The 16663-nt window shown below is 45.3% G+C and overlaps 1 protein-coding gene across 1 annotated transcript in view; it reads right to left on the bottom strand.

Moving 5' to 3' along the window:
* STOX2 (storkhead box 2) overlaps positions 1 to 16663 on the bottom strand; it is a 111165-nt gene that overhangs the window by 15678 nt on the left and 78824 nt on the right. The window contains exon 2 of the mRNA XM_007466515.1: positions 1161 to 1313. Coding sequence (XP_007466577.1) covers positions 1161 to 1313 — 153 coding nt within the window. The remainder of the gene's footprint in view (positions 1 to 1160; positions 1314 to 16663) is intronic.

Here is a 16663-nt window from a genome sequence, read left to right as displayed (position 1 = left end):
AGCAGCACTATTTACAATAGCCAAGTTGTGAAAACAACCTAAGTGTCCATCAACAGATGAATGGATAAATAAGATGTGGGGTGTGTGTGTGTGTGTGTGTGTGTGTGTGTGTGTGTGTGCATTTTCTCCCCCCAATAGAATATTACTCAGCCGTTAAAAAGAATGAAATAATGCCATTTGCAGCAACATGGATGGACCTAGAGATTATCATACTAACTGAAATAAGTCAGAGAGAGAAAGACAGATGTATGTATATCAATATTACTTATATGTGGAATCGAAGAAAAGGATACAAATGAACTTATTTACAAAACAGAAACAGACTCAGAGACATAGAAAACAAACTTATGGTTACTAAAGGGGATAGCAGCGGTGCGGGGGTGGTGGCAGAGATAAATTATGAGTTTGGGATTAATATGTACACACTACAATATACAAAATAGGTAAACAACAGCGACCTGCTGTATAGCACAGGGAACTACACTCAATATAGGATAATAACCTATAATGGAAAATAATCTGAAAAAGAATATATATATATATATATATATAATCATTTTGCTGTACACTTGAAACTAACACAACATTGAAAATTAACTATACTCCGATTAAAAAAAAATTAAAAAAATTTTAAAAGGAAAAAGAACCATTTTATTTAATTTTTTTCTTTTAAAATAAGGTCAGTTTAATTTATCAAATAGCATACTCTTAAAACTCATCAGCCCGTGACATGAGCATGCAAGATAATGTTTATTTTTGACGTTACTCTCTTTGTAGCTGAATCCCTTAGGACTCAAATTTTCAGTTGTTTCTGACCCGGTCCCATGAATGAAGATGTTCACGTACTTTAAGAAGGTTGTGTCGCAAAGGCTAAATGGAATTGTGGTAGTCTTTCGCAGAATTCTTCAAGGGTTCTGATTTAATTTCTTTCCCTCAGGGTCAACTAAAAACCATTACAGCTGAAGAAGGCAAATTATTTTTGAAGAGACACTAGTGCCTTGGTTTTTAATTACAGAACAAAGAAAAGTCACTGGTCAATCTTTTGTGAAAGATTTTCCTTTCCCTGTTGAACTTAAACATGGGATGAACTGTCCATAGGAAGTGCCAGGGCAGCCAGAGCACACATCCATTTGGGAAGTGCCTCATTCTTTTCTTGTTACCTGGGAAACAGGTGGTCAGGTGCTCCATCAGTGCTTCTTGGGTGACAGGTTTTCTTGCCGAGTTCATTGCGGAGATGGCCAAGCAAAGGATTTCCCCGAGTGGGATAAACTGAGATTGACTGATGGGAGACATACTGATTGGTGACACATCACCTGTAGAAAGACAATTTTCAAGTAAGTGGTTCATTAAGACCCAGCCACTTGTCACACACACACCTCCACACACACGCGCCTCTCCCGTGACTCTCACCTGTTCCTTGTGCAATGACTACAATCAACCCTCAACACTGAGGTGCGTTACAGCCACGTCCACTCAGGTGGAAAGACGTGCACAGAACGGCGGAAGCTTCAATTGCTTCCACAAAGAAGACTTGCGTTTAAAACCTGAGATCTCATTTAAACAGACTTGCTACTGAAAGGCTTGCAACAACGGAGCCTCTTCAAATGATCTCTGCTTTTATTAACTCGGAGCTGATTTGTTTAATAACTGTCATTCACATCTCGACAAATGCACCTGTGGGAACTTGAGGATTCATTCATTCAAAGGCTGGGTGCCCTTTGCCCCAGGCATCTGCTGGGGGCTTGGGAGTCACTTGGGAAAGTGAATAAGCCCCCTCCCACCAACATCTCTGCCCTCAAGGAGTTTCCATTTAAGCGGAGGAGACAGACCAACGTTCATCGTGCGCCAGAGAAGGCTGAAAAATAAACTCTGGGGCAGAGAGGGTAGAGTGATGTACACCAGCTGGAGGTGAGGACGGAGCTTAGAACCAGGAAGTGAGAGGAGGTTTTACCAAGGTCGTGCAGCCTGAATCTGGTGCTGAAGTGGGAGTGTGCCAGGTGGCTGTGGGGCATAGGGGTATTTTCTGGGGAGCAGCAGAGAAGGCGGACAGGTATATAGGGACTATTATCAGCAAAGAGCTGAGTGCCCAGGGCCTTCATTCTATGAAGGATGGTGCACCAGAGAAGGAATTTAAGGAATGACAATGTCAGATATGAATTTCAAGAAGAGGACTCCGGTGGCTACGTGGAGGATGATCTTACCACCCAGGAAGGGCTCTGGCATATCCTGCACACGTTTGCATCTGAAAGAGTCAATGCAGGTTGGGGGAGGCTGCAGACCCAGCAGCCAGGGGCAGACATGGCTCTTGGGGAGACGGCAACATTCAATGCACGTAACTGCCTTCCTTTCTGCAATCTTGGCATCACGCATCACAGTGTGGTGATTTTCAAGTCATGTTCCAAGGAAGGATCCCTAGCATTCCTCGGAGTGGCTTCTGGGGGCAGGGAGGGGTGCCCCCAGCAGAGGGAGGGGTGGGAGGGCAGGGAAATCTGCTCCTGACATCTGGGTGCCACCTGTTTCCTCCTTGGGGTTCTGTAAGGTTTCACTTGAGAAAGGCCATTCAGAAAGGGGGTGAAACCATCAGCGGAGTAGAAAATCTGTGAGCTTCTAAGCTTCTTTCCCACATGGATTTACATAATCTCTCCTCTTGTTTCCAAGTATGATTTCACTCTTGCTATAAATCACCGTGACTAACCAGAACTGGACTTGGGCCCACCTGTGGCATTAAGCAACAGCCTCCAGGAAGGTGTCTGGGTGCTCTGGGGTGGACCAGCCTGCTGCACGCAGCCACAACTCCTAGTTTGAGGCGGGAATCCTGAGGCCCTTTGGGAAAGAAGGTGAACCCTGCTTTGATGGACTGGATGGGCAGTGCTTTGATGGATAAAACCAGGCAACAGCACCCGGGAATGAAAACCAACAGGTGAGGGGGTAAGTCTAACAGGTGCACCAGATGGAGCAACAGGACCCCAGTGTCAAAGGTTGAAGCCTGACCCCGCTCATCCCCAGGCCCAGCTCAGTCCAATGCTCCCCTCTTTCCTGCACCCCTCGGGGCTCCAATCAGCTCTGCTGTGGCTCCATTCTCTGTAAGATGGGTCTGGCAAGAGGGAGACACTTCCTCAAGAGCCAGAGAGAGGGGGGAAATACACAAATCCAGAACAGCAGAAACCAGGAACTGACCTAACTTAGAACTCACAGACTGCCAGGGCCTATGGGATGTAAGTCTCATAAAGAGATAGACCTCTGAGAGATGCTCGCAAATATTTGTTGGGGTAGCAGAGGGCGGAAGCTGGAACACGGAATTTTGGGAGGCTGCTGAGGATGTTTCACTCACTGGCTGGTGAAGCTCAATTCATATTGGTGACTCAGAAATGACAGAATTGGGCTTCCCTGGTGGCGCAGTGGATGAGAGTCTGCCTGCCGACGTAGGGGACACGGTTTCGTGCCCCGGTCCGGGAAGACCCCACATGCCGTGGAGCGGTTGGGCCCGTGAGCCATGGCCGCTGCACCTGTGCATCTGGATGCTCTGCAAGGGCTTCCCTGGTGGCGCAGTGGATGAGAGTCTGCCTGCCGACGTAGGGGACACGGTTTCGTGCCCCGGTCCGGGAAGACCCCACATGCCGTGGAGCGGTTGGGCCCGTGAGCCATGGCCGCTGCACCTGTGCATCTGGAGCCTGTGCTCTGCAACGGGAGAGGCCACAACAGTGAGAGGCCTGCGTACCACACACACAAAAAAAAATGACAGAATTATGCGGACTGTGCCCATCGCAGTAGGCAAGCTTGCTACTGCCTAGAAGAGTGTATTTAAATCTTTGAAAAACTGTTGTACCCTTCATTCAAACACAACCATACTCTAAAGGCTTCTGTGTAAAGGATGAACTAATGGTGGTGGTGAGATGCAGTAGAGAGGTGTGTTTGGAGCTACTCATGTTCAAATCTCCCCTCCCCATGGTGGCTGCGTAGCTCAGCCATAACCACTCTTAAGATCTCTCCTGTGGATCCTTCCCTGTCCCTCCACCTTCTACAGGACAGGATGAGCCGCAGTGAGGCAGGTTTCTTAAGAGTTGCTAGGTTGGTTACGTGGACTTCAAAGCCACCCGGAATTTTTTTTTTTTGGCCATGCCACGCGGCATATGGGATCTTAGTTCCCCGACCAGGGATGGAACCCATGCCCCCTGCAGTGGAAGCACGGCATCTTTTTTTTTTTTTTTTAATATCTTTATTGGAGTATAATTGCTTTACAATGGTGTGTTAGTTTCTGCTGTATAACAAAGTGAATCAGCTCTACGTATACATATATCCCCATATCTCCTCCCTATCCCACCCCTCTAGGTGGTCACAAAGCACCGAGCTGATCTCCCTGTGCTATGCGGCTGGGCAGCAGGGCATCTTAACCACTGGACCTCCAGGGAAGTCCCTAGAATAATTTCATAAGTCAAATGAAAAGGACAATGGGGTCAGCTAACAAGGGGCGGGGGGAGATCAAAGCACGTTCCAGTACCTTTGGACCTGTGCATCATTTGGGAGGGTAACACCTTCTAGAATTTGCCTATCATACTTATGGACTTCTCAGAAGGCTAAAGATACAAAAATACTAAATAGGATTTTTTAAAATAATGCAGGTCTATTTTCTAATTTTGTATATGTTATAGGGAACTTGAGCTTTCTGTAAAGAAGGAAGGACTATTAGCAAAATTAACGAGTTTAGGTCATGCTTGTCCTTGTGCTGTTAGCTGAAATTCTTGTTCAGTTTAGCTAACAAATACCAAACGTTTACTGATCTTCTAAGTTAATTTCTTCTCAGTCATTGCAGCCAACTGTAAGAGGCAAGTAAGCTTTAAGTGTCTCTTGAAACGCATTGGTATTGAAAAAGCTCAGTTTCACTATAATACTGAATACGTGGAATAACATTTAACTCAGGAGAGAGAATCAAATGGAATTTGGATGCTCTAAGTGATCATCTCCATGTCCTCTTGTTTTTATTTTATTTATTTATTTATTTATTTATTTTTTTGCGGTACGCGGGCCTCTCACTGCTGTGGCCTCTCCCGCCGCGGAGCACAGGCTCCGGACGCGCAGGCTCAGCGGCCATGGCTCACGGGCCCAGCCGCTCCGCGTCACGTGGGATCTTCCCGAACCGGGGCTCGAAACCGCATCCCCTGCATCGGCAGGCGGACTCTCAACCGCTGCGCCACCAGGGAAGCCCGTCCTCTTGCTTTTATACTGCACTAAGATAACTTCTCACTCCCGTCCCACCCCACCGGCCATGCTGTGTCCTCTACGCCCACATGCTTCCTCTTCCCTCCACTCCATCTGCCATGCGACCCCTACCCCAGGCCACTGTCCCCCTCACCTGGCCCATGACAATGGCTTGATGCCTCCCAGCACTCTCTCCTACCCAACACTCCCTCCTCCACAGAGCAGTCTTCTTAGAAAAGCGTAAAACACGCTGCTTCCCTGCATGAAATCCTGCAGTGACTGCCGACTGCGCCTAGGAGATCGGAACTCTTTGCCGGGTCTACGCTGGCCTGAGCCTGTCCACCCACATCTGGGACCATCCGCCAACCCCTCTTCCGCTCCCCCTACAACATGCTCACAACCGCCTCCGTTCTTTGAACTCACCAAGCTTTTTCCCCACTCAGAGCCTTCGCCTTTGTTGAGCCCCTGCCTGGGATGTGCTTCACGCAGATCTCTGCAGGACGGGCTGCTTCTCTGCCTCTGGGTCTCCATTTAAACAGGGCCTCCTCGGGAAGCCCTGCCCAGGCACCCGATCTAATGCTGTCCTAAAACCACAGTGCACTCTCTCTCATGTTACTGGATACTATGGTTTATAATAAGAAATATATGTTTGGTCTTCATCCCCATGTCTGGCACAGAGCTCCTAAAACCCTTGGAATTTCCTAAGTGGTGAGAGAGATCAAGGTATCTTTGTTACATCAGTGAGGTGATTTTTGGACCCACACCTAAGGATGGGGGCTCATAGCCAGGAGAACTAACCACGTGGTTACAGGGCTGGAACTTTCAGCCCCGCACCCTGACCTCCGCCGGGGATTGGAGAGTGGCTGGAGGTTGAATCAATCTTCAACGGCCAGTGATTTAACCGAGCGCGCTTGTGTGATGAAGCCTCCATAAAAAACCAAAGGATGGGGGCTTCCCTGGTGGCGCAGCGGTTGAGAGTCCGCCTGCCGATGCAGGGGACACGGGATCGTGCCCCGGTCTGGGAGGATCCCATGTGCCAGCGGAGCGGCTGGGCCCGTGAGCCATGGCCGCTGAGCCTGCGCGTCCGGAGCCTGTGCTCCGCAACGGGAGAGGCCACAACAGTGAGAGGCCCGCGTACCATAAAAACAAAAACAAAAAAACACCAAAGGATGGGGTTCAGAGAGATTCCAAGGTTGCTGAATACGTGGAGATTGGGGAGGGCAGTGCACCTTGGGAGGGAATGGAAGCTCCATGCCCTCTCCCTATTACTTGCCCTATGCATCTCTTCCACCTGGCTCTTCCTGACTTGTATTCTTTTATAATACACTGGCACACTAGTAAGTAAAGTGTTTCTCCCCGTAAGCTGCTCTAGCAAAGTAACTGAACCCAAGGAGGGGGTGGTGGGAGCCTCCAATCTATCACCAGTCTTTCAGAACACAGGTGACAATCTGGGCTTGTGAGTGACGTCTGTGGTCAGGGGTGGGGTGGGGTGAGGGCACTCCTGTGGACTGAGCCCTTAACCCATGGGATCTGATGCTTTCCAGGTAGATGGTGTTGGAATTGGGATGAACTGTGGGACACTCAGCTGGTGTCAGAGAATTGCTGGTGGAGTGGGGACCCCCCCCCACTACTGGAATTGGTACCAGGGTCCTTCCAAGTCACTGTCTTCACTCTCTGAATGTGTGTATGTGTGTACTGGTATACTGTCTGTCTCACCCACTAGAATATAAGCTCCAAGACAGAAGGAAACATGAACCCCACGTTCCTACATTCTCAGTGCCTGGAATAATGCAGAGCTCACACCAGACTCCCAGTACTTGTTTGCTGAATGAATGAATATCCAGTTACAACATCAGAATACAAGGAATTGCTCAGGGTATTCAAAGAGTTGTGATTTTGTTAATATATGTTGCTAAATAATTGCCAAACAAACACAGAATTTAATGAGACCAAATATATTTAACCATGAAATTTCTAAGACTCTCCCTATTAATTTTGCCCAAAACATAGCAGCTACCACAGAAAAATAATTATACATTAAGTGAGGGTTAAGACATGCATTTAAGATCTATATAAAAGGAATTATAGGTATCGATCAACACAACACAGCATCTTATTCAAGTTTACAATGATTTTCTTTGGATCTTATATCAGACCTACTTAAGGAACCAACAAGTCATTCTTAAAATATGCTACTAGAAAATTCTTCCAACAACTGGACCACATTTATGGTCAAAGAAGAAAACAAGGGAATGTAAATACTGCTAAAATATTATTGGTCATCATAATCTATAGAAACGACCACATTTTGCATAAACTATGAATTGTTACTTGTCTATAATTTATCGGATGGATTTTTCTATTGCCAGAATTAGTTCTGAACATATTCATAAAGACAACTCCGGGAAAAGCTCACGGCTACTTTGTGGGCTAGCCAATTCTTTCTAAAATGCTATAATTCTGTCCTATTGTTCTAGAAAGCAGGGGTAAATAGGTTTTATCTCAGCTTTAATTTCTTACAAACATCCATTTAAGTCCAGTCCTCAGGGAACATTTGTCAAATCCAGGATCATTCAGATCAAGCCAAGCACAGTGCCTTGGACAGAGCAGGCATTCAATAAATTTCTGTTAAAAGAATTTAAAATGTGAGAAGGCATGACAATACTACAATTCTAAGTAAACCCTGCTGATTTTAAGAGCATTTCACATTAGATTTCAAATACATCAGTGAATATTTGGACACTTCTTTCGCTTAAGGTACTACAGTCAGGCTAAGAAGTATGAGGACAAAGGTAAATGTGTCCGGTGGTGACGAGGAGAGTGAAGGATGCAGCCGCCGTAGCAGAGGCGGGAGTGAGCGTGTGCGGGGCACGGGCGCAGCGTGCTGAGCTGGGGATGCTGAGGGCCTATTCTGGCACATCTGGAGCAGGCTGGGGGTGAGATGGAGAGAAATGTAGCCTCCTCATAGACCAGAAGGCTCCACACTCTTACCCTTTATGCTGACAGGAACCCTGTGTATGTTTACACAGGGGAATTACATGACACGTTTGTGTTAGAAAATCACTCTTGTGCAACTGTGGGGAACAACCTGGTGACTATTACCGCCGCCAGGCAACTGAAAGGAGGGTCTGCGACAACAAGCAGAAATCACGCATGTGCCGACTTCCTCTGTCTTTTATCTTTTACAGATGGTGACTTCCACCTCAGAAATATCTTTATCGTGCCCATACATTTTTACTATTTAACCCCCTCTATCTACTCTCCCTTCCAACTTCTGGCCAGTTACTTTAGTTAGAATTCTTTCAAAAAATTCTCTCTCACATAATTCATCCTTTCAAGAAATTTATTTGAGTGCCTCTTAGATACCCCAAACCTCTGAAACTCGAGTTCCAAAATCGTTCCTATCTTGATTCTTTTTGTAGGAAAAAAAAGAAAAGTAAGAACTGCAATAAAGCTCAGTCCTCTATGAATGCCATTTTCCCCCCGTCACTATTTTAGGTTCTCTGTGCTCCCCAACCTTTGCATACGCACGGGGTGGGCAGGGCGGGGGAGGGACGCAACTAAGAAGATATGACTTCCATGACAACCTACATCCACCCCTTCCCGGATGATACCCATAGCTTTCCAAAAGATACCTACCAGAAAGACAAACGTAAATCTATTTCCTTTCATCTTAAAGTACCCGTCTTCATACCCATCAAATACGAAAAGGAAAGCTGTAATTTTTCCAGGTGGATCACATCACAATAAACTATAATACAACCTTGAAAGCTCCCCAAAGTTCATCTTCTATCTTAGCCTTCTTTAAATAATCTTTTTTCCCCCAAGTACCAGCATTCCGTTTGAATTATCCTGTTTTCCTCTTTATTTTCACATACTGTTTTCCATCATAAATGTCAATTCACTCTGTATTCTTGATTGAAGAGTTACCTTTGACCCTAACGAAGTTCATGAACCAAAGCAACCTACTTACAAATGTAGTTCTGAAACTGTACTAATTTATCATTGGGAAACTGCCAATATAAAAAGGCATTCAGGAGATAGTTTGATAAGTGCCCAGTCTCTAATAACAAAATATAATTGCCACTCTGTGTCTGCAGATGAGGGTTTGGATGACATAATTTCAAAGATTCCTTCAGACTCTCAAATTCTTTGATTCTATATCAATGCAGCAGAATTCTGGCATAAAAGCATAATATAGTACTGCTGTCTACCTCTGTTTCCATCTTGCTGGAGAAAACGAGTTTAATGCTCATCCAACCGGAAAAAGTAGGCTGTAATTTTAAAAAGGATAGCAAAATAGATTGATTGGCTATTAATTTTTTCCCGTGTAATAAAGGCTTCATAATTTACTCTTTTCTAACTCAAAGTATTGCTCCTCAGGACCAAAGTGTGCCTGTTTTTGTTCTCTGGACTGCCAAAATTAACACTAAAGTTAAAATTATAGATGCCAATAAAACTACCACATGCAGTAGATACCGTGACTCGTAAAAATGGACAAACATGCCTGTAAAATGTACAGTGGGCACAGTGATAATACAGGTCTATTCCTCTCAACAAACTATTCATAGAACGACGAAGGTGCCGAGTTTTATCTTCAATATCCTTGGGCCTGGGGAAATCAGAAGCTCTCTGTGGTTAAGTGAACAGTTTCTCGGAGGCAGAACGAATCAGATGAATCTTGTGTTTTACAATTTAGTTCAATTTATTAACCCCGATTTTATGTATAGGTGTTGTTTTTGGTTCTTTTAACAGACGGTTCTTTTTTAAAAAGCTGTTCTAGAAAAACACACATCCCCTTCCTATACGCCCTCTCGCAGACCGAAATACCCTTACAGGAGGGCAGAACACACAACCCCCATCAACTCACACGCTGCTTCATTATAAGCAGCTTTCCCTTGAAACCAAATTACTATACTTGACTTTCAAATGTTTGTATCTGAAATTTACAAGGCACCCAGCATTGAAAAAGGCATTTTTACCAGTTTACTGTATGTCTGGCTTAAATGCCACTGATCTCAGAAATTTAAGGCCGAGTCTTCATTGCAGTCGTCGATGGCAGTAAAGTTGACAATAAAAAAATTTTTTGGAAAATTTAGAAACTCTCTAACAGCTTTTCTAAAGCTCCCTGGTGCTTTATTTCAACACTTGATGGAGTTCTCTTAAAGAAGGTCTAATTCCTAAGCTTATTATTTAGATAAATTGTTTTAATTCAAAAGAAAATGTAAATAAGAGGCTCTCATTAATAATACTACAGTTAATGGTGTCTATTAGCTATGACTTACTAAGAAACTTCTAATGATAGTTAAATAAGAGTGGTCATGGTGGCAGATGGCAGATACACACACACACACACACACACACACACACACACACACACACACACAGGGGTTAACGTCCACTGTATCACCTGAATCTGCTTAGCAGCCCGTCTAATGCAGAGATGCGCTAGGTGTAATGACAAATCAGCCGGCTCATTGGTTTACAGAAGAAACCCGTTATGTTCCCGAGGCTACAAGCTTTCATTAGTCATATTAGCTACTACTATTGCTACTGAGATTTGACTACTGATGAAAAACTGTCATAGGATAAGCAGAGATGGACGAGCCACAAAGCGTGGAGAATCAGATAGAGAAGGCAATCAGTGGACAGGGAGAAGTGAGAACTCCGCAGTTCGGGAGCTGTCTTCACCATCACCAAGGATGATAACAGACATCTCTCTAATCATAGACCTCGAACACTTCTGGATCGTTCTGCTACTGCAGTAGGTTTGTAGCTGGAAACTCACAATGAAAATATGAGCCATCGGGCCAATTATCCGTTTCCATAATTCAAACCTTTGCTAAGAAGTCTCCACATTATAACCCGAGTGGGGCGTATGTTAGGCACTATGGAATAAAACATTCACACATCGGGCACTCAAATGTTGAGTAAATAGGTACTACACATATAGATGAGGCAAGGTAAGACCCTGCTAACCGCCGAGATGTTTCCCATCAACAGCAGCCTCCTTGCTCCCTAGTCCCTCATCCAGGGCTAAGTGAAGGCCATTTACCACCAGCGATAAAATCATGATGAAATACCAGTCCTAGATGACAACAGGTAATAAAAGCTCTCAGATGTCATGCAATTCTGTAAGGCACCTGGCTAACAAGAGTCCTGTGCAATAGAGTGTCTTCTTTTTCTTCATTATAAGCGCATCATGTAGGACAGAATCTAACACCCTATTTTAAGCTATCACATACTTCTCTTCCTTCTCCATTTTGTATCAGAACCTAGCCTAACGCCAGAGACAGATCAGATGCTCCAAATTCTGCTGATGATATTCCTCAACTATAGTTCAATAAATCAGTGTAAAATATCCAGGGTCACTCTCTTCCACCCTTTCTAAGTTAGAATCACCAAAGCTGATGCTTAACCTTTGTTTTCTTTGCTTCATCTGTTTAGGTCCCACCTATACTGTAACCAATTTCTATAAAATACAGTTGTAATAGAACCAGAAGGCCTAATTAAGTACAGTTCAAATATATACGTTGATAGTTCCCAAATTACAACCAAATCATACAGAATGACTGCCACCAACTCCCCAATGTAGGAACACCTACCACCCCTTCAAGCTGTCATTGACAGAACTATAGACAAGTACACAGGGATGAAAGAGTACAAAAGGCCAGACAGACACACACACAGAAAAAACTCCCAACTCACTGTACCAGAAGTAACCTTTCTCTCCAAAGTCTGGCATTACAAGACAGTGGTAGAGGCCATGGACTCTGTAAGCCACAACTTAAAGTTCAGAGCCCAGTGCTGCTCCTCATTAGCTGTGTGATTTGGAGCAAATTAATTCATTTTTTGAGTCTCACTGTCTTCTTTTGTAAGGTGTACACAGTGATGTTCACCTTGTAGAGTTATTGAGGGGATTAAGTGCTGACATGGTTCCTGACACCTAATAGATATTTAATAAGTAGTTAGTATTAACATGATTGTCCTCAAGCCTATCTAAATTTATTCAACTTACTCTTTTTTTTTTTTTTTTGCGGTACGCGGGCCTCTCACTGTTGTGGCCTCTCCCGTTGGCGGAGCACAGGCTCCGGACGCGCAGGCTCAGCGGCCATGGCTCATGGGCCCAGCCGCTCCGTGGCATGTGGGATCTTCCCGGACCGGGGCATGAACCCGTGTCCCCTGCATCGGCAGGCGGACTCTCAACCACTGCGCCACCAGGGAAGCCCAAACTGCCTTTCTTCTTAATCAACTATTTGTTGAGTGCTTTCCATGTGCAGAGAACTGCTAGGAGATGGGAATTGTAGAGAAAGGCACAAATCTTGATCCTTGCCTTCAGTGAGCTTATAATTTAGGTGGGGAAACATGATATAAATGTGTAGAAATATAAGCAATTATAATATGTTCAAATTACTGTTTAAAATGTCCTTAGAAGAGATGTAAGAAGAAAATACTTGAATGGCTAGCAAATTAACTCCTATAATTCCTATGATAGGAATCTGGTCTAATTATATCTATCTAGCTGTCTATCTAGAGAAGTTAATTCTATAACAGGACTACGAAGTGACCTCCTGCTGGAGCATCAGAGAAAGCCCTTCTGTGGGAGGGAGATTTTGAATAAGGTATTTAAGGATGAGTAGAACTGATGGGTGTGGGGACATTATATTCTCAGCATGGTATGATGTGATCAAACATCCTTTAAAACTGACTCAACATCCTCAACTTTGCTTTGAAAATGCCAAGTACTAGGCACAAAGAAGACACATCTTTACAATGAATAAAGGAAACAAGCATTCTTTCCTTCGGTGAGAGGGTGAGCTATGGGGGTGGATATGAGAGCAAAGAGAAAAGAGATGTTTGAGGGTCCTGCCCAACGTACGGTTTGCATTTATTCTAAAATGTTCTAATTATTATTACAAATGCATTTAACATTCTCAGAAATATTTTTTTAACGGAAAGCGCTAAAACCATACATTTGATGAAGCGGTAAAACCATGCTTTCAGATTTGCCAAGTTTCACTTTGGAAAAAGGTAGCACGTAACGTACATTTGAGAACCAAATTTTACCACCTCACCATTTAAAAAGAAAGAAAACAGCTTTTGTGTGAAAAGCCCATGGATGTTGTAAGAAAACAGCTCTGTAATCGTCTGGATCCTACAACAGACTATGATGAAATACGCTTACTTCCTTAGCAGTTAACAGCAACCTCTGTCTGATGTTGGAAGCAGTCCCTGAGCATATAAAGCAGGCTTTCTTGGATTTTAGTGCATTGCGTGTAGGTTAACAGGCCAAATAACACACCAAATTTAGGGACTATACTGAAAAGAAAAAATTTCAAATAATATTTACTGAATGCCTCCATCAGAGGAGTGAAAGAGATATTACAGCTGATGGAAATCTGGAGAAGTTTAATTATTTCCTATTTGCACATCCTACAGCTGACTCTGGTCTCTGATGTGAGGCTGTGACGTGAATCATGCTGGCGAGGCTGCATCTGGTGGGCACCTCCATGGAGCACTTCCACTGCCTAAGACTGAGGCTGCGAAGGGAGTATCACAGCAAGACCATGTTTCAGAGGACAGGGCACCCTTATTGAGAGAGTTGATTACCATACAGTTGTATCCATATCCATACAAAATATGGATACATTTTACCATATTTCTTTGCACACAACAACTCTTGAAAGAAAAGCAGGGGAGACCTACCTGACCCTTTCTGGACTGGCTCCATCCCCCAGGCAGCTTTGGCGCTAAAGCCTGGTGCATGCTAGGGGGTAGTTTTCAGGCACAAGAAAGAGCCAGTAACAGAAACGGATGTCCTAGAATCTGGAATAAGAAGAAAGAGTAAACTTTCAAGTCAAAATATCCTAAATGAGCATTTCAGGTTGGCTACTGAGGGCACGTGGAACCCAACAGGAATCTGGTACTTTACCTTGGTACGTCTACTTGGAAAAAAAAATGAGTCCCCCAACTCTCAGCTCTTCTGACAATTCAGGGCTGGAGATGCTGATACAAGTTCAGTTCAAAAGCTGGCAAAAAGCACCTTTAGAAAGCTTTATGAATGGACTTGGCTGGTATGATTTTAGAGGGAAAAAATCCTCTTTCCAGTTCTTTCCTCCTATTTGCCTGGAACAGCTGGCATCCCGTCCCATACCTATAGTCCCGTCTATCATGGCCACTGGTCCTGAGCCAATATCCCACTGCAGTGCCTTGGGCATCTGCAGCGTCACTCCTCTGCTGCCTTGTTCTCTGCAAAGTGAAGTCATAGGGCTGGGTCAGCTAACCTGACTTCTCATTACCCTGCCCAGAATCCTTTGTGAGCTGAAATGAGTCATCACTCCAAGAAAAGCTACAGCCTCTGGTTGCCGGCAGAGGCTCCTTTGTCTGTGCAATGCGGAGACTCTGGGCTGGGAATGCACCCCAGGCCCGGGGTTGCCAGGGGCACATCCTCCTCTCCAAGGAGCCCAGGCCCCCTCCCATGCATTGAGCGCCAACTCAGATCTTTTCATCATGAAGACAGGGAAAAGGGCAAATACCTCCGGATGTCTGGAGAAAACACACACACACACACACGTTAACAATGATCTGGCATTGTTTATGAACTACACCAGTTCATAATTATAAACCTGACACATGCGCTCTCTCTTTTTTTTCCTTTCTTTCTTTTTTTTTTAAGGCTGGCTTTTCATTGCAGAGAAGGACATGTCTCCCTCCTGTGTGTAAGAGGCGGTTCGACTGTACCCTGGATCAAAGTTTAGCTGCAGCGAGCTATCTGTCATAAATTCCAGTTGCCAGGCAAGTCCTTGCAAGTCTGGGTCGCATCATTCCCAATGCAGTGCCGGCCGCCTTGCAGCAGAGACAGCCCGGGAGCCAGCACAGCTTCTGCCAGGAGAAGGGCGGCATGGGGAATGAGGTCACTGTGTCAAGAGCTCATTCTCCCCGTGAGGTGCCCCTGAGCTCCCAACACCACGGAAACCACGGCGGGGAGGGGGGTGGGATGATGCGTAGGGTTTCTTTTACATTGCTGCTTCCTCGGCTTTTTCTCTTTTCTGTTTTAGAATTTCTGTGCCTCAGATCGGTAAGGCACAAAAAAGCCATTCCAGATCTGTGCAAAAACATCCTTTTCACTGCACTGTTTGTACTGCACCACACGCTTGATGAGCCCCATGCTGAATCACTCAGGCATAGGCACGTGTACACATTGTATTTACACACCCATGGACACACGGACACACAGAGGAACTTATTTCGACAGAACCGTAGAGAAAATGATTCATCTCTGTTTACAGTACAAGAAACGACAGAGAAATGGCTCAAGACGGAAAAGGGGTGGGAGTTGGGAGAGAGGAAAGGAGAGGAATATCAACCATCCCGTTAAGGCCACAGAAAAATGGAGTCTGAGAGGAAAAGGATAATTAAGAAGGACATGAATGCTATTGTGCTGGTACTAATGCTGCCCAAACTCCCCCAAACAAAATAATACCCAAGCAGGCACCACTCACTAGCTCCACTCAGGAACCAAAGAGATACCGATAAATTAGCCCCTACTCCGAATTGAAGCAGATTTGGGTAGCTGAGGTTGTCTGCAGAGCAAATTCTCCCCCCTCCTCATGAATACAGGAGCTAACCAACAAGAAAGATGAAGTCTAGGATGAGACCGGAGCTGGGAAGCACAACAATGTGATGAATCTCTCAGCGAGGCTACCCCAAATCTCTGAGTTAGAAGGGTTCCCAGGCTAAAGCTGCACCAGAATCACAGGGTGTCTTCGCACCTGTGATTTAGCCCGTCTTCAAGGCCCTCTTCCCTCAGAGCTCGGGCCTCGTCCGGGCCAGGCGCATCCTCCGGTGAAGGCCTCCCCCGCCAGCTGAGACCTGGAACCCCACACAGTGGCTCCCATTCCGCCCTCGGAAAGCTAAACAACGTAGAACCCTCTTCTGTCTGATAACTCTCTGATGGCTACAAATAATAATCCCGTGCCTACATTCCAAGCCGTCTCTTCTCTAGCTGCCCACGGTGCGGGACGCCATAGGGAAGCCCATGTGCATTTGTGGATCTGCTGGTGCGTGTCCCACCTCAACGTCACTAAACAAAGCTTCGTCAGCTCCTTCTACCACCTGACACTTTTCAAATCCTCTGCTCTCCTGGCTCCTCGCCCTTGCTCCCGCTCGGGCGTATCAGACTCCCTCTAAAAACGTCATATGAAGAACGAGATAGACTCTAACTGTGTCTCCCCATGGCACCATCACCTCCCCCGCTCTGGGCTCTATATTCACCTGATCTAAGACAGTGGTAGGCTTTTGGCTATTGTCACACTTTGAACCCCTAGAGAACTTTTTCACATTATCTGCAATTAAATCAGGTCTCATTTATGCAATTAAAAAAAAAAAAAAGGAAAGAGGGCTTCCTTGGTGGCGCAGTGGTTGAGAGTCCGCCTGCCGATGCAGGGGACGCGGGTTCGAGCCCCGG

This window comes from Lipotes vexillifer, unplaced genomic scaffold, assembly GCF_000442215.2.
Source record: "Lipotes vexillifer unplaced genomic scaffold, Lipotes_vexillifer_v1.1 scaffold951, whole genome shotgun sequence".
Classification (NCBI taxonomy): Eukaryota; Metazoa; Chordata; class Mammalia; order Artiodactyla; family Lipotidae; genus Lipotes; species Lipotes vexillifer.
This window is presented reverse-complemented; position numbering and strand designations above follow the sequence as displayed.